This window comes from Alligator mississippiensis, chromosome 11 (genome assembly GCF_030867095.1).
Source record: "Alligator mississippiensis isolate rAllMis1 chromosome 11, rAllMis1, whole genome shotgun sequence".
Taxonomy (NCBI): Eukaryota; Metazoa; Chordata; order Crocodylia; family Alligatoridae; genus Alligator; species Alligator mississippiensis.
Genome location: NC_081834.1, coordinates 25,372,058 through 25,393,579, shown reverse-complemented (window position 1 = coordinate 25,393,579; position 21,522 = coordinate 25,372,058). Strand labels below are relative to the sequence as shown.

The 21,522-nt window shown below is 40.9% G+C and overlaps 1 protein-coding gene across 8 annotated transcripts in view; it reads left to right on the top strand.

Annotated features, from left to right (window-relative positions):
- The window catches only part of RAB27A (RAB27A, member RAS oncogene family), a 60,144-nt gene that overhangs the window by 30,092 nt on the left and 8,530 nt on the right, over nucleotides 1-21,522 (top strand). For 6 of the 8 annotated variants that reach the window (XM_014606132.3, XM_019477779.2, XM_019477782.2 and 3 more), the window contains 4 exons: nucleotides 10,164-10,337; nucleotides 12,579-12,664; nucleotides 13,841-13,944; nucleotides 15,949-16,072. In XM_014606132.3, coding sequence (XP_014461618.1) covers nucleotides 10,185-10,337; nucleotides 12,579-12,664; nucleotides 13,841-13,944; nucleotides 15,949-16,072 — 467 coding nt within the window. In that variant the 5' untranslated portion in view covers nucleotides 10,164-10,184. Of the gene's footprint in view, nucleotides 1-2,562; nucleotides 2,813-10,163; nucleotides 10,338-12,578; nucleotides 12,665-13,840; nucleotides 13,945-15,948; nucleotides 16,073-21,522 lie in introns of those variants that run through there. The other 2 variants (XM_019477781.2, XM_059714688.1) reach the window with 2 other exon arrangements.

The following is a 21,522-nucleotide window of genomic DNA, read 5'->3' as shown; positions in this document are numbered from 1 at the left end:
ATACTGAAGGCAGTTGTGTAGATGCAGGTTGAATTTAGTAGGGCTGTGAGAAGCTTTGGGTGGTAATTCAATTTGGAGGAGATTCAGCCTGATTTTGGTGGCTGAATCTCTGAATCTGAATCAAATTGGGGACCAGTTAAAAGGTCCAAATCTTTTCCTAAGATTTGGAGAGCTTTGAAAAGATTCAGAGAGCTTTGATTTGGCTAGTCCCCGGTGGCTGCGGCAGGAAGCTGCAGCCGGACTCGGACTCTGAGCTGATAAATGGGGGCGGAGGAGAGAGGGGATGGGGAAGTAGAGGGGACCATGGAGAGACCTGTGCCAGGCCCCAGCCCCCCCATGGCTGCCCTGCCCACCCCAGCTCCAGGCCCTTTGAAGAAAAGCCCCAGTGCTCACTGGGTGCTGCTGGGTGGGGGGGTGATCCCTGTTGCCCTCCACTGCCCCACGCTGCATGGGGGGGCTCTGCACAAGTCCTCCGAGGCCTCTCCCAGCCCCCACAGGGCTGTCTTGTCGGCTGTGGCTCTGGTCCTTTTAAGAAAAAAAAAAATGGTGAAAAACCCTGGGACTCACTGCTCCTGAAGTGGCCTCAGGGCTTTGCGGGGCTCATGCAGTGGGGATCACCCCCTGCTGGCAGGAACAGTGAGTGCTGGGTTTTTCTTGGGGGTTTTTTTTTTCTTCTTCTCCTTAAGGGACCGGAGCCGTGGCAGGCAGGGCAGTCATGAGGGGGCTGGAGCTGTGGGTGGGGGGGGCAGGGGGCTCGTGGAGAGCCCCCCATGCATTGGGGACAGCAGGGATTGCCCCCCTGCCTGGCAGCACCCAGTGAGTTGGGTTGCCTGTTTTTTTTCCAAGTGCCAGGAGCTGGGGCGGGCAGGGCAGCCATTGCTGGGCTGGTGGGGATGGGCCTGGCCTGGCTGATTCTGGAGATTCAGCAGCAGCCGAATCTCTGAATCGAATTTGGCAGAATCGATACGGGACAGTGATTCAAATTGCTGAATTGAATTGCTGTCCCCCGAATCAGCCAAATCCAAAGCAAATGTTAGCTGCTTTGCACGGGCCTAGAATTTAGCTTCTGAATCTTTCCACCTAGGATGGTGCACAGAAGAACCCAGAGCCCAAGCTTAAGTTTGTAGGGCTAAAAGTTAGAAGAAAAATCATTTCAGTTATAAATGAACAAAATCAATATTGATTTGGTAACGATAATAAACAGAACCATAGATTATGTTGGTTTTACATAAGCTAAGCCATGTATGGGATTTTTTTGGTTGCTGAAGCACTTCTACATAAGTAGATCAGCAGCAATCCATACTTTGGATGGTTTGGTCAGCAGTAGATTCCCATAATGTCCCAAAATGGTGATGCCTTTTGAGTATGCTGCAACTTGCTAACACCTGCTCCTTCGTCTATTAAGTGCCAACCTGACATGACCACAAGAAAAATACCCACCTTCTTTTCTATACTGCTCCTTCTGTAGCTTGCCTTTTGCCATTCAGATCAGATTGAGGACTGACCTAGCCCCAGTGAATCACCTTTTATAATATCAGGATTCAGTACTCACTGGATACAAAAGACAAGGTACTCAACAAAGCTAAACTGACAGATGTAGCTCTTTCTGGCCTGTAACCTGTAATGAAAATCATAAAACATTGGTGAAAACTTTCTCTGTAGCTCACAGTAACTAGTGGCTAGGTCACATGACCTTTTAAAATGATAGCTACTATGTGAATTAATTATAGGCCTATTCTTTGTCATTTGAAAGGTTTTAATTAGTTTGTCTCTAAACATCAGTCTGTGGGATATGTTACATCATACAAGTTCATTAATGACTTTGTGGTTGGCTGCCTTTGATAGTGGAACATGGGGAGCAAGTATTGATGCTTCTGCCTAAAATCCTGTTTTGCCATGGGGAAGTGGTAGCCTTAGCCAAGTGGTTCCAAATGCAGTATTTTTAGAGGGGGGACAAATGATTTTTTCTCTCTTGTGTGGGGGAAACATGAAGTATAAATATGAGGAGAGATTTCCTTTGTTGCTACTCTCTGTCTCCAGTTGTCTCAAAGTTTTAAGACGTACTTAGCTTCTGCTGTGCAGAAATTTGGGGGGTTTATAATTTTTCATGGACATTTATGATGTCAGTCAGAAAATTTGCTTTACAGATTTGAGCCAAGGAGTTGCTTTCATTATTACAAAATCTCCTTCTTTTCTTTAGAAATATATGGTAGAAGCTCTACCATGATTAAAACACCTTTGTGTTCAGCTGTATATACAGATGGAGAGAGACAGTTAAGCATTGCTAGAGAGTAGAAATTGCTGACATGTTGTTTCCTATCTGAGATAAGAAAATGTGAAGTTGCAAATCGTATTACAGCCATTGTGCTTTTAAAACTGAAGTTTAACACTTGTGATCATTTATATCATATGCTAAATTGAATGATATTGTCTCTATTGGGCAATTGCATATAAAAATGTAGCCTCTCTTTCATATGCACATATATGAGAGATCTGATCTAATTACTTTCATCTTCTCCTTTATGGGATACATACAGCTACCTTCCTGGAGAGCTCTGTGTTCAGGAAACAAATGGGTCATGTTATAAGCTATGTAATTGCTTCCCAGCCCTGCTATCGGCCAGCTCCTTCTTTACACATGCAGACATGAAGCACACCTTTTTATCTATAAACAGCCACTGACATGCATGCAAACAGGTGACACGTAGGCTGCTGCTGACTGTGTACTAAACAGGTGGAGCTAGTAAAAGTGCTCCCATTAGGAATAAATCTCTGAGTAGACCAGCATATTTCTTTAACATAGTGGAGGGAGGTAAGTATTATAAATTTTTGGTTTAACGTTGTGTTTAACAGAGAACAGTCTGCTTAGAGCATGCATGTGGGTGGTAGTTCAAGATGCATATCTGTGCCAGTGTATGTTTTAACTGACAGTTTAATCTGTTTTTCCATGAGCTTCACCTTTATCACTGTAAACTGATCTATTTTGCTTCCTACCCCTGCAAGCTGTTTGACAGAACAGGAGCTACATGTTTTACTGAAAGCCCAACACTGTTGTTTGTGTATGTAGGGCATTCTCTAAGCTGTACTGCGGAGGGGAAATTTTCATGTCAAGCCAATTTCCTGTAACATATTGAGGAACAAAGGTGCCACAGTCTTGAATGTTTTGTCACTCAATATGATCATGGTATTGTTTGTAACCAAATGTGCCCCTGGTCAAAACATGATCACATAAAACTTAGAGAAGATTATTATGAAGTATGTCAATAGACTCCTTTAATAGGATCCCGCCATTCATCAGGGAATGGGGAATTTTTCTTTTTGGCTAAGTAGTAGATACTAGGCATAACGATTGGAAGTGCTATAGACCTGGCTATCTAGATACAGAGACTATGTTGATTAGACAGTTCTTATGAATGATACAATTTGCTAGTGGTGCTTTTCAGATTTTCACATTCTCTGTCCAGCTTGCCACTGGATGGACTAAGTGAAGTACTGACTATAACCAGAACACAAGCGGTTTGTAAAAAGAGGTCTGGAATGCTTACTGTGGAGTGTAAACTGTTCCTCGGTGACTTTGTATTCTCAGCTGAAGAAATAGCTCTCATATCTGCTGCCCACAAAAATAATGCTGGACAAGGATCCTTCCATGCATATTTCAGACCTCTTGCCAGGTTCTAATTCCATCCCAACCTTCCCTCAGATTTCCTTTCCTCAAGGGGAAGGGCACATGAAAGTAAGAATGGACTAGATGGTGTGCTACTATGGAAAGACTACCACAAACTTAATTAAAAAGAATCATATGATTGGAAAAAAAGAAAAGGTTTTATATAATATGGTCATCAATTTGATGGTTTTTTGTTAATTAATGATGAAATTTCCGATATTACCAGCCACAGTTCTTCATCCCCTCTTGACAGTTTCTCAAAAGATGAATGCAGGCTGTGCTATTACTGATAATTGGCATATATATAGCACCTTTTGCCTCAAATACTAAAGAATTTTGCAACCAATGTCCATACAATATGAGTGAAAAGGGAGCATCTTGGAGCGAGGGCAGCAACTGACCCTGCACAACAGAAAATGTGTAAAGCTGGGTGACACATTTTTGGGTAAACTCAGATAGATTGATTGAAGTCCCACGTAGCAATAATATTTAGAGCAGACAAGAACTTTCCTTGAAGGTAAAAAGCAAGAATATCAGCTTGTCTTTCTTGGAAGGCTGAAGGATTGAACTGATCCATTCCAAGGTGGTGGAGAGTAGATGAAATCTTTGCCCCAATGAATTCCATAGTAGTTTTACAAGGGCTTTGGTAGGCACAGGATTTTACCCTCTTTGTATTTCAAACCTATGGCTTAGGCTGCTAAGCTAGCATCATCATCTGTTCCTACATCACTTTGGGCTGTGGTGGCTTAGGTAGATGAAATATGCCACCTCAGTGCCAGACAAACATACCAGGCCATGCATGTGATGCATTTCTTTTGAAAGAAAACTTAATTGTATTAAGGAAAATAAACTGGAGATAAAATCTGTGCAAGTATTAAAGGCTTTGTTTCTCTTTATTGTACTCCCTGAAGGGTTCTGCTATTAAATGTAAGTTTTGAGATCATGTAGTAGAAAGTAGGGTGCTTCTGGACTCCCAAATTGTAAGATGGAGGGTGGAGACTGCTTTTTAAATATTTGTACAGGGAGGAGGACAGGACTTGAATCTGCTTGCATCTCTTCAGGGTTAGGTTAGCAATTCCAGAGCTTTACAATGAACACTTCCTGGAGACATGTGAATGGTATGTTTATCATAAGAGGGTGTGTCTGGGGGCTTAGGCATTTCACCACACTCAAGAAACAACCATTTTTTTTTCTCAAATGTGATTTCATTTACTTTCTGTCAAGAGACTAGTCCCATTTCCAATAATTTGCAAATGATGTTAATTGCTACTTGTGTGCTGAATTAAAGCAAAAGCAAAATAAGTCTGTCTTATTTGAAAGATTATCCAAACAGATATTATCAGTATGGGCTTTTGTAAGATAAGCTATATAAGTATTTTAAATTTTTTGTCTATCTGTACCCTTAGTTTAATGGACAACTCTTATAGTAAGTCTTAGCAAGAAATAGGTAACAATAATTGTATTCTTTTCTAAGTTCTGTGCACACATGTTAGCTTTCTCACCCCACAAACAAGTTAGCAGTAAAGACTGCCTTTACGACGAGTGCCCTGTTTTATTACCAAAACCTCAGGTTCTGAAGATCTAAATCTAGCTATAACAATACAGATGAGATGGGACAAATACTTCTGAAGAGGGAGGGGTGACAGTCAAGTTAATAACTTCAAGGATACCTGTGTTCATAGTATATGGGCCCAAGACAGACATTTTTAGTAGCTAGGCTTTTTTTTAATTTCCAGTAACTTTACTGGTCTTTATGCAAAAAATAACTTATGATTAAAAAGAAGGAAGGGCTTGCACAGGACTGTAAGAGAACTTGGAAAAAGATGTGCAGGCAACATCACAAACTACATATTGGAGTAAGAAGCCTTGAGAAATCAGTCTTGAGATTTTACAAAGGCTTAGATTTTTCTGTTGGTATCCTTATCTCCTAATACGTATCAAAAGAAACTGCTAGATAGGTGGTCTGATTTTTCTCCTCTCTCTTCTTCCAAAAATGTTTTTGCCAGTATTTTGAGTACCAGGATGGATCATTTATTTTAATTGTTGGTTAAAGCCTTTTATTACAGTATATTACTGTCTGCACTAGTTCCATTCAGCATGGTATGCAGAAATGTTGGCTGCTTTCTGCTCTGAGGTTTTGATATAATTATTTAATTTAATCTTGTTAGAATGTGATTGTGGATAGTCAGTTTAGTTCACTATGACTTCTGTGGAGGGTATAGGCATTAGGGCTGTGCAAAGCGTCGGTCCCTGATTCGATTTGTTGGCTGAATCTCCAAATCCGAATCTAATCAGGAGACCCTTTAATCTCTCCGAATCGAATTGGAACCCTCTGAATCGATTCGGAAAGATTCAGTGATTTGGACGTAGACACAGCTTTAAATGTTTTTTCTGCATACCTCAAGGTACCAGCTGGCTTGTGAAAGCTGAGGTGCTGGGGCAGATTGAGCATCCCACAGGAGTGTGGGGGGGTCCCCAGCGCACTCGGCAGCAGATCCAGACGTGACCAGAAGCACTTGCAGTCCACTTCCGAGTGTGCGCCGGGGGGGCTCCTCTGTGCCCCCCCCCAGCTGGGTGACTGGTGCCTCCTGGGTCTGGGGGGGCACCCGGGGTCCCCCTACAGCCAATTGCCGAGCCAAGGGGGCACAGGGGTGTCCCCAAACACGCTCCCTGGCAGACCCAGAAATGGACCAGAAGTACTTTCGGTCCACTTCCGGGTTCACCGCCGAGCACGTGGGGGGCTCCCCCCTGCGCTCCTGTGGGCCACTCCATCCGCCCCACCATCGTGGCATTCGCAAGCTGTGCCTGGTACCTCAAGATATGTAGAAAAAACATTTAAAGCTGTGTCTATGGCTGAAATGCTGATTCTCCGAATCGGCATTAAATCTTCAGATTTGGATTTGGCCGAATTGAATTGGGGACAGTGATCTGAATCAAATCATTGTCCCTGATTTGGGCTGAAGCTGAATCAAACAGCCCTAATAGGCATGAATAATTTATATATGTCTCTTATTCATTATTAAACCTTGCCCCAGTAGGGTTCCCTCGTGAGTAAATACAAAATGCGACTAACCCATGGGGTAAACTTCCAAGGAAAAAATGGCAATTATGTGGCCAACTCCAGTTGAAAGTCAGTGGGTAAAAAGCACTGTTTGTGCCTCTGAAAATCCCTCTTATCTATATACTGTCTGGAAAGTCTTTATCACACCAGATTGGCTAATTCAATTTACCACAGTCACGTTCCATTTGAAAATATAATTTTGCAGTAAAAACAAAGCTTCAAAGGCAACTTATATCCCTACATCAGTGATGACTGCTGACACCCATACGTTGAAGTCTGGACTTTGTTCCAAATCTCGAGTTGTGCACTGTTGTTTAAGGAATGAATTACTGCTATATTAGTGATGGCAGAATTTTACTGCTGTGGATGTAACTCAGCTGCTGAAGACTGGATGAAGTGCTAAGCTTGATGTAATTTGAGCACACAATAGTATTTAAATTCTAATAATATTCACATTGTGTAGTTCACATTGTGCATTTAGGATAGAAAATAGAATTCCTTCCACAGTTTTTCTTTTCATATTTTGATAACTGCTTCTTTCTTGGTAATTGGTAGTCTTTGTGCTCATTTTCTATTGCCTTCCAAACTTGTTTCAGGCTTTTGTTTAGATCGTCTTTTCCTTTTAAAATGACATAAGGCAATTCTGTATTGTTTATTTTGGAGGAAAAGGAGGTCAGTAACTACTCAACAGGAAAGTACTAGAGAACACTGACATCTGTTATCATGGACACTGAATTTTGCTGCAGTTGATATGGTAGCTCTATACATGGTTTGTTCTGTTTACTTAGTTTTTACTTCTGGATTTTGAATCTTTGATACCTTTTTATTTAACTATGATGATGGAAGAAGTAATAGTGTAAGAAATATTCAGGCATCTGAACTGGTAAAATAATTCAGACTTTCACTAAGAAAAGAGAAAATTCTCTCAATATATTTTTTGTTATATTACAAACTCGGAAATTAGATTTTTCACAGAGAAAATATTTCTCAACTATTTTTAAGTGAAAAAGAGCCTGTTTTGGGAAGAAAAACAACTACATGTCCCTCTTCTCTACTTCCTCAGACTTAACTAGAGGCATAAGAGGAAGGGAGACCTGCATGAAACATGGAACAGACAGTGCAATGTTATTCTTGAGGCCAGTATCCAGAAACCTGATGGTTTACAAGAACTGCAAATCAGACCCTTTTTTAAACAATCTGCTGCACTAGACACCACCAAAATTGCAGTACATATAGTGTAAATCCCTAAATTGGAATGTCAGTGGCGGATCCCAGATAAAATCTGGTAATTGGCACAGCTTCCAGCATACTGCATAAGTGGGGCTGGATCAAGCCCGCATCAGCTAAAAAACCTTCTGCCTCCTGTAGGTCACTGCTTATCAGTTGGACTGCCCTGACTCCTGTCTCCTAATGGCAGAAAGATAAGGTAGTACTGTACAAGCTCAGAGTCCCACCCCATCTTAATTCTCCTAGGGGGGATGGTGCATGCATTCCACTGTTCCCAAGCCCACAAATAACACCCTGTTATTGGGTGAGCATTATTTTAATGCACTCAAAGCTTGTTTCTCTTTTGCTGAGTGCCTGTTTCCTTAGACACCAGCCATCCCAGCCCTGTGCTAATCTTTCACCTGCTGCTGTTCCTTTCCTATGCCTTTCCCTAAGTCCCAGCAGTCTGGAGTGCCTCTTCTTTGGCTTCCTTTCACTTCTCCATCATCAGTTTACTACAAAGCTTAACTGGTTATTTGCATCAGGAGTGTGGGAGTTCCATTGATCCTGTCACCGACAGTAAGCTTTGGTGTGGCCAAACTTGGGCCAAGTTGAACGCTTTGAAGACAGAGGCCCCTTCAAGGTCTTTCTTTCCCAACCAGATACTTCTGTGTAAAAGATGTTTGAAGGACTTCTCTTAAGCACTTTAATTTTTTTTGTTTGCTGCTATAAAAGAGTGTGAGAGCTGAAGGAAGGAAGGGGCATTCTGTGCCCTACACTCAGTGCCTTGTCCATTGCCCAGGCCCAGCTGTCTAGGAAAGAGGTTCTGTCTGGGACAACCAAGGTGATTGTCTTCAGTTTACTCATCCAGGCATGTCTCCAGGAAGAAGTTTTACTGAACGGCATCCACAGGCTCCTTAGATACTTTTGAGAGGCAGAAGATACTAGAAAGTATTCTTTGCTTGGGGTGCTCCCTCGCCCCGCAACCTGCAATCCTTTTCCTTTTTTTCATCCCAACCATTCAGTTGTTATACAGTTAGCAGCCTCCTTCAAAGGGTAGTAGCTTTCTGATGAGCATAGGCCCACCATGCCAGCATAACAAATAGACTTTTCAGTGATCATAGAATCAAAAAATTGGTGTTGGAAGGGACCTTAGGAGGTCATCTAGTCCAACCCCCTGCCCAAAGCAGGACCAGCCCCAACTAGATCATCTCAGCTAAGGCTTTGCCTAGCTGGGTCTTAAAAACCTCCAAGAATAGAGAATCCACAACCTCTCTGGTAACCTATTCCAGTGCTTTACTACCCTCCTCATGAGAGAGTTTTTCCTAATATCTAACCTAAACTTCCCTTGCTGCAACTTGAGACCATTGCTCCTTGTTCTGTTATCTACCACCACTGAGAACAGTCTAGCTCCAAAAGCACCTGCTTTTGAGGAATAGTATCAGAGGCAGGGCATGTGTAGTGATCCATTCCCTGTAATACTCTCAGAAGGTTACATCCTTAGCTACTGTGATTTAATAACCATGATGATCTTATCCTCCATGAGTTTGTCTAAACCTTTTTGAACTTTGGTTTTGTGTGGGAGTTCCAGGTCTAGTTTATTCTTTCAGGAATGTGATGACCAGGACTGCACATAGGGTTCAGGATGTAGGCATACTGTGGATTTACAGTAGAACAGCAAACAATTGTGTTAATGGGGACCAACCCTTGCAGTTGAGCAGTAAGTGTATGCTGTAACTTTTACTTCTGCATGCTTCTATAGCCAGAGAAATGCAGCAAGAACATTGCAGGTTTAAACCTCTTTCATTTAAGGTTAAATGTATGGCTACTTTGTTCATTTTTACCATTTTAGGCACGTGCAGAGGTAACAGTTCTGTAGAGGTGATTAAAAGGAAAGATACTGCACAACAGAAACAGTGTGTGGTTGTTCAGCATTCTGCTATATATGGTGGCATAATGATATATATAATTTTATTTCAATTCTTTTCCTAATGAAACCTAACTTTTATTTTTCTTTTCTTCAAACTAAGCATTTCTGTTCAATCTTTGCCATACAGATTATATTTCAACCCTTTTATAGTTGTCATCTTTGTTCATTGCTGGACCCTCCAGATTCTTTATATCCTTTGTAGAATGTAGTACCAAAAACTGGACACAGTCCTCTTCTGAGACCTAATCAACCTGCTGGTTTGCTTTTGGTAATGAAATAAATAATCTTTTTTGTTTTTTAAGGTAGTCTACTAAGTTCTCACTATGTCTGATGGGGACTACGATTACCTTATCAAATTTTTAGCTCTTGGTGACTCTGGAGTAGGAAAGACCAGCCTTCTCTACCAGTACACAGATGACAAATTTAATTCCAAGTTCATAACAACAGTGGGCATTGACTTTCGGGAAAAGAGAGTGGTAAGTGGAAGCAACTTTATATGCTAGTTTAAACATGGAACTTTTAAAATTCAAAATGAAGCTAGCAACTGCATGAAAAATACTCATTTAAAAAACCTGGATCTGCTGATTCTCAGCAGTATTCATTCCGTGTCCACTGTAATCAAGTGCATGTGACATGTATACAAGACTTTCCTTCTCTTAAAAAAATAAAATAAAATTGGAAATAAACAAAAAAGTCTATTCCTAAATGATCCTTTTATTACTCCTCTTATGAAGCAATGGGCTAACAAACCATAGTCAGTGAGATATGTTGACAGCAATAACATTTGGGTGAGAACCTATGAAAATTAACTTCCATTCATATCACTGCACTTTCCGCACAAGGAAGACTTGCAACACTAAACATAAATAAATATCTGCCTGGTGCTTTTAAAAACTGAACTGAATAATTAAATGAACATGGCTGCATTTATTGCATTCCATTAAAAATACAGGGTAGGATGATACTGAGTAAGTTCTGTCTCTTTTTTCACTTAAAGTACAACAGAATTATCTTCAAGTTTTTCCTAAGCAGTTGCCAGCTAACATGTGAAACTAAAATAAAAATAATAATTAAAATAAATGTATTCAACAGGACCTTTGAATGACATCTTTAGAATTCTTCTTCCTTTTACTTTACTTTTTTTTTTTCCAAACTGTTTTGTTTGAAATGGATGAAAAATCTTTTCTTTAAGACGATAAAAAAAACTCACATTATCTTAACCAATGTACTGCTGTTCCATGCTGCACATCTTCATTCAAAGTTAGCACAGGGCCCGTATTTGTAGTATGCACAGGCTTCAAAGACGTTTCAGCAGTCGCTTTATGTGGGTGTATACGGGTTACTTGCCCCACAACCAACATACCTAAGTAATAAGGGTTTTCCATGGTGCAGGGGGTCTTGTGCAAACTTTCTGATGATGGATGAGTCTTATGTCAGTGACTATCCTAAACCAATAACCAAAACAGACCACTTGAAATACATCAACTTGTCTTTTTTTACCATAAACATGATGAATTTGTCTTGATATACATATTTCACAAGTGTTGTTGAGCATCATCCCATTACAACATTCTGTGCCAGTGAAACTGTTTATAAACCCATTTTGTTATTAAGATAAGGGTCTAGTAATATCTCTAGCAAGAGCAGAAGACAACCCAGATTGAGAGATCTTCTAGACAATTACTGATATTATTTTCATTTGATCCTGTCCATACCTAGCAGATGTCTTTATTTATACTTCCATGCTAAATAAACTGTTCAGTTTTTATTATTAGTGTGCAGTTCCTGCTTTTATAAGCCATAAAATGAAAGAGTCTGTATTAGATGTCTTTTCAGCAAATTTGTGGTAGTTAAGCAGAAAAGTGGTCATCTGTATGAGCATAGTCTGTTCACTAATGCATTTCTGTTGTTGGTACAAATATATTGCTAGATTGCATTTTCTGATTGTGTTTTTAAATTGCTTTTTAATTTGAACAGGACACCAAAATAATAGTAAAAATAGAAAGCCTCAAGGCTTGCCTAATGAAAATCAATGGCTACTTTGTATCTCTGTTTAGAACATGTTTAATTTATTGGAAACATTTTATCCTCTCTCACTAGATAATCTTCAATTCAAATAAGGTGGAATTGAAATGTGGATATATACCCAGCCTCTTAAAATAAACTGTGAATGCTTTGTTGTTTTGACGTTTAGATTTACAGTGCATTAGGTCAGTGGGACCCAACCTTCTGACCCTGTGAGCTTGATGAGTGGTGCAGGGTCGGTCCATCATCTGCTGGATCTGGCATGGGGTTGGTTCATGGGCCCAATTCCATGCTGCCCTGATCTGGCTTCATGCCACCTGCTGTCCCAGTCTGGCCTTCTGCCACCTGCCTGCTGGATCTGGTCACATACCAACACGATATGACATGCAGGGCCATCATATACAGCCCATTGGGTTCCCCATAGGTCTGGAAATTTGGCAGCAGAGGAGTGGCAATTAACACTGCCACTGCTCCCCTGTCACCAAATTTCCAGACCCTTTGGGAAGGCCTGTGGGTCAGATGATACAGCTCTACAAGCTGGATTTGGCCTGCAGGCCAGGGGATGAGTACTCCTGCATTATATAATTGTCGGCATTAAAGCTGAATGTGGTATTATTTAAAATAGCACATGTGCGCTGTGTTATTGATCCTTGAATATTAACGCTTCTGTCTTGTAAACTTGTTTTCTATAGGTGTATAGAGCCAATGGCCCAGATGGCATTAGTGGCAGAGGACAGAGGATACATCTTCAGCTGTGGGACACTGCAGGGCAAGAAAGGTACAATCCTTACATAAAATGAAAGAGATTTTATTCCATAAAATGAACTGAACTTGCAGGCATAAATACCCCAGTTCTCTTGTATTTTGTGTCTAAACTCTGGAAACAAATTCTATGGGGGGGGGGGGTGGTTTCTGAACATTTAATTTTTGCCACGTTCTATATATTTTCTAGCACCCCTCACCTCTTGCATCTTCCATTTATCTATCTAAATTCATCATTTCTCTTGCTTCCCCCTACTCTCTCTTACTTTGTCTTCCTTCTGTCTCTCTCTGTCCTGAGGATACTGAAATCCCACAACTGCCATAAGTTCAGAACAATGGAGTCATCAAAAGCCTGCACTGCGAGTTTGGTTTTATTTACCTGGACTTTTCTTGAGGCTTTTATTAACTTCTGTAGGGAGCCTACTTTGGGCTAGTACTGGGCCCTGAACATTGCTATTGCTTATTTAAATAATAACTATTGAGGTTCTTGTGTATTATTCTATGCTTTTGAATTTATATCTATACTACTGTACAGATTTCCAAGACACAAGTTGGGGTTTTATTTGTGGGTCATATTCCTTAGTTCTTAGGTAGACAACTTCCATTGACTTCAAGAGTAAAGTAAAAATGCAGGATTCTTCCCTTTGTTTGCAAAGACCAAATTGATGGCTCCTAAAAGTCACTGCTATAATATTCTGCACTCAGGCAATCAAATTTGTGTCCTGAACACCTTGGGCAATGTCTCTTCAGGTTAGAATGCAAAGTTGGGAATGTTCTTCATGAGTCCAATTGTGTGTTAGTAGGCCTAAGTGTTTAGATTTGACTCTTTTAAAATGATGGATTTAAATGTACGGTCATGAATTTCAATGTTGCTTGAACTTCATTTTTCAATTGGATGCTTTATGGAAGTTGATGAAAATGCGCTAAATAATACAGGGCTTGATCCAAAGCTCATAGATACTGATGGAAAGTTGTATGTTAACTTTGAGGCGTGGACTAGGCTCATTGCTATGTCAGCAGTTCAGGATCAGGATTTTGTCCGTGAAGAGAAAACAAATGTGATCAGTACAGTTGAATTTTGGGTTTTCCCAGTTATTGTTTGTTATATGATGATCATATTCTCAAAATAACTGTTGTGACAGATGGACCTTACAGAAGGGAAACCAACAGTAGTTTTTCTTTCCATGTCTAGGTTTCGTAGCTTGACAACAGCTTTTTTCAGAGATGCCATGGGATTTCTTTTACTCTTCGATCTAACAAATGAGCAGAGCTTCCTCAATGTCAGGAACTGGTTAAGTATGTCACCTTTTTTTCTTTTTAGTCCTGTGTTTGTAGATTCAGAACTTCACTGAGAGAGTGCAAGACTAAGAATATTTGACTGAAAGCTTATTAGGAAAGAACAAAATGGGTGTTACAGCTTTTCTTGTAAGAAACCGTTAGTGAAGCTGACTTCCAATGCTTTTCTGCAGTTCAGCTTTCTTAACTTGAATTTCCTTTCACATAAGGTTCAGCATGATAATTCTGGTCCCCTGGTGTTAAGGGTGCAATGTGAAATCAGGTGATGTGCAGCAATTGAGTCTGAAATCGGCCAACTTGAAACACTATTCTGACTCACCTGAAGCTTTGATGGCTGGGCTGGATTGGGGTTTGTCAGATGGCATCAGGCTTGGGTTGGAGTTTGTCGGATTGGAAATAACTGACAATTTCTCAGCAGAGCAGGCATAAAGAAATTTGCCTTTCCCATTGTCAACAGCTCAGTGCCATATAATCCTTGGCACAGATGCATTGAGTTTGCACCTTGGCATTCTGGAGGTTATTCTCCAAACAAAACCATTAGCATCAGGGAAAGTAATAGGTGATATTGGTTATCATCCCACATAGGCTTTGGTGGAGATGCTTTGTTCAGTATAAAATAATGCACACAAAATCAGCTAAAATTAGCTCTTATTGCAAAGAGACATACGTACTGAATACAGAAGACACTAGGTAGATACTACTGTATGGTAACCTCCTGCCCTCCAAGTAACATTTATGTTTATTTCTCCAATGATTAATGAACCTCTAGAGCAGGGGTTAGCAACCTATGGCCCATGGGATGGATCTGGCCCATGGAGCCATTGGATCTGGCCTGTGGAGCCTCAGGGCTTTGGTATTCTGCAGCAGGGGCTCAATTGGCATTCTGGCAGCGGGGGTTTTGTCTGCGCTACATCACAGGCAGGTGGCTGGGTGATTTGCCTGCACTGTGCTACTGCCAGGGTTGCGGGGGGGAAGAAATGGCAGTGATGGTGTTTGGGTCCTAGCATCAACCTACCCTGTACCTAAGCTGGTTCATTCTGGAACCCCCCACTGGAAAACCTTGCTGACTGCTGCTCTAGAGGGTTAGGGAAAATCTTAGAGGTATAGGTCCCTGTTGTACGCCCAGGCTGAAACACTGGAGCCCTCCAGGCAAGGGGTGAAACAGTGGGCTCTTTTCCTCTTCCCTCATGCCCCCTGCCTTTCTGAGAGGAAAAAAATGGAGCAGACTGTCAGTGAGTGCTCTCTTGTATGCTGCACCTATGCTCTCCCAGAGCAGTCTGCCCTGCCCTTCAGCCCTTCCTCTGCTATTGAAGTGTTTCTGAATAGTAATTCTTTTCTGCAGGGTTATTTTTGGAACACTTCAGAGGGCGCATATGTCTGTCCACTTACCCTCTGAGGTGTTTCAAAGGCATTTGAAGCCCTTCAGAAGTTACATTTGTCCACATACTGACTCAATCAGGCTCCTATCCGTAGAATGAGGATGAGAGGTCTTCTTTGCTTCTTGGGGAGGGGTCTTAAAGGTATCTAGTATAGAAAAGTAGAGTAAGAAGTGAGAACTGATGAACTGGAAAGTAGAAAAAGCCTTACTATTGTACACCTATCTGTAGTGATTTAAAAAAAAAAAAAAGTTTGGAAAAGCAAACCACTACGAAATTGGATATTTTCCCCCTCCTATCTTTTAAGAATAATTTTCTTCAAGTTTTCGGTGTCACTTTAAAGGCACTCATGTTCCAAGTCAGTGGTAGGCAACCCCAGCATGGCACTCAAAAGCATTTTGTTTGGCATGCATGCCTCAGGGTGGATAGCAGGGAAGGGCCTGGGGCTGCGCTGCCATAACAGGGATTGGGCCCCTTATGGCTCCCTTGCTGTCTGCCTCTGGCATGTCAGCATCTTACAAGTTGAGGTTGCAGGTGTGTTTGGCACTCTGTCCAGAAACGTTGCTGCCTGCTGTTCTAAGGGATCTTTCTGTATAAAATAATAATATGAACATTGTTTTGCTGTTAGGCCAGTTACAAACGCACGCGTATTGTGAAAACCCTGATATTGTGCTATGTGGAAACAAGAGTGATCTGGAAGACCAAAGAACTGTGAAAGAAGAAGAGGCAAAGGAACTTGCAGAAAAATATGGGCAAGTAACTTCCTTCCAGTTACCAGTGCGGTTAAACAAAATGAAATGTGTTTCTTAATATGTCTGTTGTGTTGCATAATGTATTGAAAGGCTCTTGTGCAAATAACCATGTTAGAATACCATAAGGAACCATGTGGTCTAGTATCCTGTGTCTGACAGAGGGACATATTAGCTAACTGAGCATAGGGGAAGGCATCTTTGTGACCTTCTCTTCCCCTGCCTCTTACTAATTTTCTGGAAAATGCAATTAATTTTAGTAGCAGTGGAGACACATAATAAATCATGTTTATTACTATGATCCTGCCTCTAATGTGGCTAATTTACATCCAGATGTTGTATCTTGTCCAATGAAACCCAAGAGAATGTTGACCAAATTCGCAAAAATGTGATTTTTATATCGGGTCAAACTCTTGAAGAAAGGCAAGACTAAACCGTGGCACTATTATTATTATTATTATTATTATTTATTAATTTTATTTTTTAAAATCAAACTTAACCACAAAAATTGTCAGTGCCGACATTAGGATGGTTTAGATGGATGCTGTCCTACAGCACTTTCTTCTGGCCTTGAATGGTCCTTGAAGCACTCTGCCTCATTTTGCCTCCAAGCATACTCCATTCACAGGAAAGATGTGAAAACCAACATAATGTATTCAGACCTGCCAACTCACTCCAGAAGGGCTCTGTTTTAGATCCAGATTTCACAACCTTTCTTTTCTGGCCATGTGCTTCTACTGTTCACCTCTCCTACTCCATAAACTGTTCCCACAAGTTCAGAGCCTTCACAGCCTTCCTCCTGTCCTAATTGACTTCTTTCCCCACTGGCCTAAGTAGGAGGCTCTAAGCCCAAGTAGGCCATGTCCCCACTCCTGTTTACTCCCATAATCTTTCCCACAGTCTAAACACACATTTGGTTTTTAGAAAAAAGTGGAGCCTTGCTTATTCGTATTACAAGACACCTGGTCCTAGGCTGTTAAAGGAACATTGGCCCAGGTTATTTGTACCTTTCTTGCATACAATTGCTGTTCTCTGGGACTCCTATGGTTTGCCAATGACTCCTTCATGCATTTTATTTGCCTTCTCTGAACAGAGTAATGAGTTCTGGAAACTGTCTCCTTTGGCATTATGGGCCATCAACCCCTTACAAATGAGATGGGTTTCCATGCAATGTTAATTCTTTCCTTTTTTTCTTTTTCCATTTTGTATAATGTTACTTGCATAGTAGTAAACTCAAACTACCATATGATTGCTTGTAGTTTATAAGGAGGAATGGAAATATGGGTTCTGTCCACACAGCTCCAGGTGGCATTTGTTTTATATTTGAAATATTTCTGTATATTGCTTCATAAGTTACATTACCTCCATAAGAACAAATACTCACTTTTGTGGCCAAAATACCAACTTGGTTAAGGTAGAAAATGAAAACCCCAAAGTCTAATTTATAGATCATACACATTTGTAGATCATATTCTGCTGGTTGGGCTACTCTCAATAGTATAACTACTGGCAGCAGTCATCAGGGCACTAGCCCTAGATGACAACTATGAGGGATTGTCAGACTCTCCTCCTGCTTCCCCCTTTTCCCTCCCCATGTGACTCCCAGAATTTTTTGCCATGGCAGGTGCAATCCTATACTGCTCAGCCATAGGAGATCGACAGGCCAAGCCCTGCTCTGTAAAGCAGGGAGCAAGTGGAGTGGCACTCTTCTAGGGAGTCTTTGCCACAGCAGGTAGAGCCCTATGCTCAATACCATATCTGGGGCTAGGGGGAGCAAACAAGGCACCAGAGGCAGCTCCTAGTGAGCCCATTACACAAGGACAATTGTAGCCCGAGCTAATGTTGCTACAGCAGCTGCAGCAGTAGTCGCATTAAATGGGGGAAGAACCAGGACTGTGCTCTTCTTGCCCCTCTCACCCCTGTGCTCTCCTTCCCCTCCATTTTCTGTGTTCAGCATACTTCTGTCCTACCGTGGGCACTGAAGGAGTTCAAGCTTCCTATACTGTACCCAGACCTGAGTGTATGAGGAAAGATAACTTCAAATAGGCCTGTCCCTATTTCTTTGAACACAATAAGGGAAGAAAATGTTTTGGTGAATGAGTCACTGCTGCTACTAACAGAACTGGGTGGTAGTACTGACATTTTTCTCCCTGGAAATGCCTGTATCAACAGATATTGCATTTGGCATGTGAGTGTAGGGGAACCAGGCACAATGAGATTGATAATTTTACTATTTTAACACTTAACATTTTTGAAGAGCAGTAACTGAATCTCATAAATTAATAGAACATAAGCAAGAACTATTTGTGTGTGTGCATTTTTAATATGGACATTGACATGTTATAGATATCAGGTGGGGAGCAATACATGCGACTTGAAAAATCCCACTTGTAAATGCTTTGTATATGTGATGGTACCTAAATAAATAGTGATAGAGCTATAGCTGTACTAATACATGAGGCTCTTTTTCCCTATGATTTCAGGGTTGTCACCCCTCATATCTACATGAAAGTCTGGGATGATATAGGTGGAGATGGCCCTGTTTTGAGCAGGGAGTTGAACTAAATGACCTCTTGAGGTCCCTTTCAATCCTAATTTTCTATGATTCTGTGACTCTATGGAAGTCATTCAAAGCAGTTGTCAGGCAGCTTCCACCTTGTCCAATTTGTTAGTTTCAAGTGCTTCCAATTGTTCCTTCACACTGGGTGAGCACTGAGCAGAAGACATTTCGTATAATGGAAACTTCCAGGTAGCACGTACATTGCTTAGTAGGGAGTACGAAAGACATATTTTCTGGAAATCCTGAAAGCACTTCAATGCAAAGGATTTCCTCATTTACCTTATGCATCTATAAGAAAGCATAACATAATCACCATGATGCTGTAACTAATGTATCACTTTTCTTATGAACATAGGAAAGGAAAGAAACTTTTTTTTGGTTTACAGTCAGATAATTCTGTGGTTTACATTTCAACTATATCATGAATCACTGAGTCATTCTTAATCGCCCACAAAAGAATCCAGCATTTCCTTCCAACACTTTAATGTTTAACACACACTATAGCATCCAAATGCCTGCAGTTGTACATATTAAAAAGAAAAAAATACATATGTCTGTCCAGCTGTTCATGCCTAACAACAAGAATACTGCTCCAATTAATTTCTTTAAATTATGTGCATGGAGAAGAGGGGAAGAGAAAGAAGATGTTAGTTTGAGACTCAGTGCTTAATTTCAGTTTGAACTCTTTTTCTATGTCGTACTTAAGTGGCCCCCATTGCAGTGGTACCTCCCTCTCACTCTTCAGTGTATTTATCCTTATAAGACTGGGGTAGGAAAGTGCTAGGATCCCTGTTTTACAGATGGGTGCTGATTGGCTAAGGTGAAGATTTTGTAAGAGCAGGTAGGCACTTAATTCCCATTGATCTTAATGGAAGTTATACCTGAATACCTTTAAAAACCCAAGTTTGACATGTTCAGGCTTGCCCAGGAAGCTTCTGGCAGAGACACCTGAAAACAGATCTCCTGAGTCTTAAGTAAGTGGCCCCACTCCTGTGCTATTTTTCATTGTTTTTGAACAGCTGAATTGGGCTATGCAAAGCTGAATGTGACACAGGAGGTGGTGTAAACTAGGATAGGGTAAGATCTGTGCTGTCTTCAAATATTACCAAGCACTACTGGGACCAGCACAAGGTGGTTGATTTCCTGCAAGAAAGGGAGTTGAAAAAGAGAAGGATAGACACCAGAGGCAAACTGGGTAGAAGTTGAAGCTCTTTTTTGCTTTGTCAGTCCGCATGGTAGCAGGTAACATCAGGGGCTAGAACTGAAGCCATTTCTTGCATATGGGGCCTTTCAGGGAATGGAGCAGATCTTCCGGCTCCATCTTACTTTAAATTGTGAATGGCATGATTCAAATGTCCTGCCCAAGCAGGTAAAATCCTTTGCTTGATCCATGACTGTTCTGCCCCTCTCAAGGTAGTTCTTTTAGGCCAAGGACAGAAATTACACAGAAATTGGAAACTAGTTCAGATCTGTAAGACGACAAAAGTTCAGTGCACATAAACCACTTTCAAAATGGCCAAAACTGGTTTAAGATAAACCTGGATGGATGTAGTATCAAACTAACTGATTTAGGTCAAATTGGTTTATTGAACTTATGTCTTTGGCTGAAGCTGTCTGCTCCAGCTGAGCAGGGAGGTGCATGCCCTAGCACCCTGCCCCCTCCCTGACTTCTAACCTGAGCCACTGCAGGCATGTGGCTGCATTTCTGGAATCAAAAGTGAATTTCTGTTCACTTGCTTATTGGTTCAATCTATGCAGCTTGGATTAACCTGTGAATATTGAATCGGTGTAGCCTCAGGCATTTTGACTACCTGTACTTAGCCTTAATGAGCTAGCTGCATTAGACACAACTTGTTTCCTACCCACCTTTTAGTTTCTGTCTTTGCTTGAACAGGAAGAGAGTTCTAGGAAAAAAGGATGTGTTTTCATTGTTACCAAGCAGCGTGCTTGTGAATAGAGAGCCACTTAGCTCTTTTCAGATTCAGGCCTATAAAGACATCTTAGGGAATGCAAGCATTTGGTTCAGAAATTCAGTATCATCTCTATATGCTACGGCAACTAAATTGGTAAATAGTTGCATGCAGAGATGGAAAAGAACTGTTTGCATATTCAGTTCTCTAGAAAACAGTGGAGGGTGGTGGTGATTGTATTAGACAAAGCCATTAACTACTTGGATTTGGGTGAAGTGATACCTGAACTCTTCAATATTATTCTCAGCAGGGAAAATCTAGGGCTTTGCTAATATGTAGCCTGTTTATTGGAGTAAAATGCTGGATTTGTGGATGAGAATGTACTCAGAAGAATTTTGGAGCAAAAAGAGGAAAAATAAAAAGGGAAATTCTACCTTTTTAGTATATACATCCCCCTTAAATTTTTATCAAATGCATACCTGCTCTGTTTACCTCTTGTGTCAGAAGAATAATTGGAATAAATCAGGGTAATATCCACCTTTTCCCTGGAGCACAACTTTTTGCAAGTTTACTTAAATAACTAAAGTTTGTCACACGTATCAGATGTTCTGGGAGACGGAATATTGTCTGGACTGGTAGAGAGGAACAGGAGCAGTAGAGGAGGGGCGCAAGGAGAATGTTGCAGAAAAGTTAAAATTTCTTTTGCATTTGTTCTTTCTGCAGTGGACTTTGGAGAGATCCCCCACTCTTTTTCCTGAGTATAAGGATAAGCTGTTGGTGGAGACTGAATTAAATTGAAAAAGGGTTAAAATAAAGATTAGATACAGTAAAAGCTGTGTTAACTGGCATTTTACTAACCAGAATACTCTATTAAGCAGAATTTCCAATATCCCCAGATACCAATCCTCACTTTAGCAACCGGAATCGTTGCCGAGTCTATCTGGCACGCACATCAAGTATTTGTGTTGTTTACATTAGTTAGT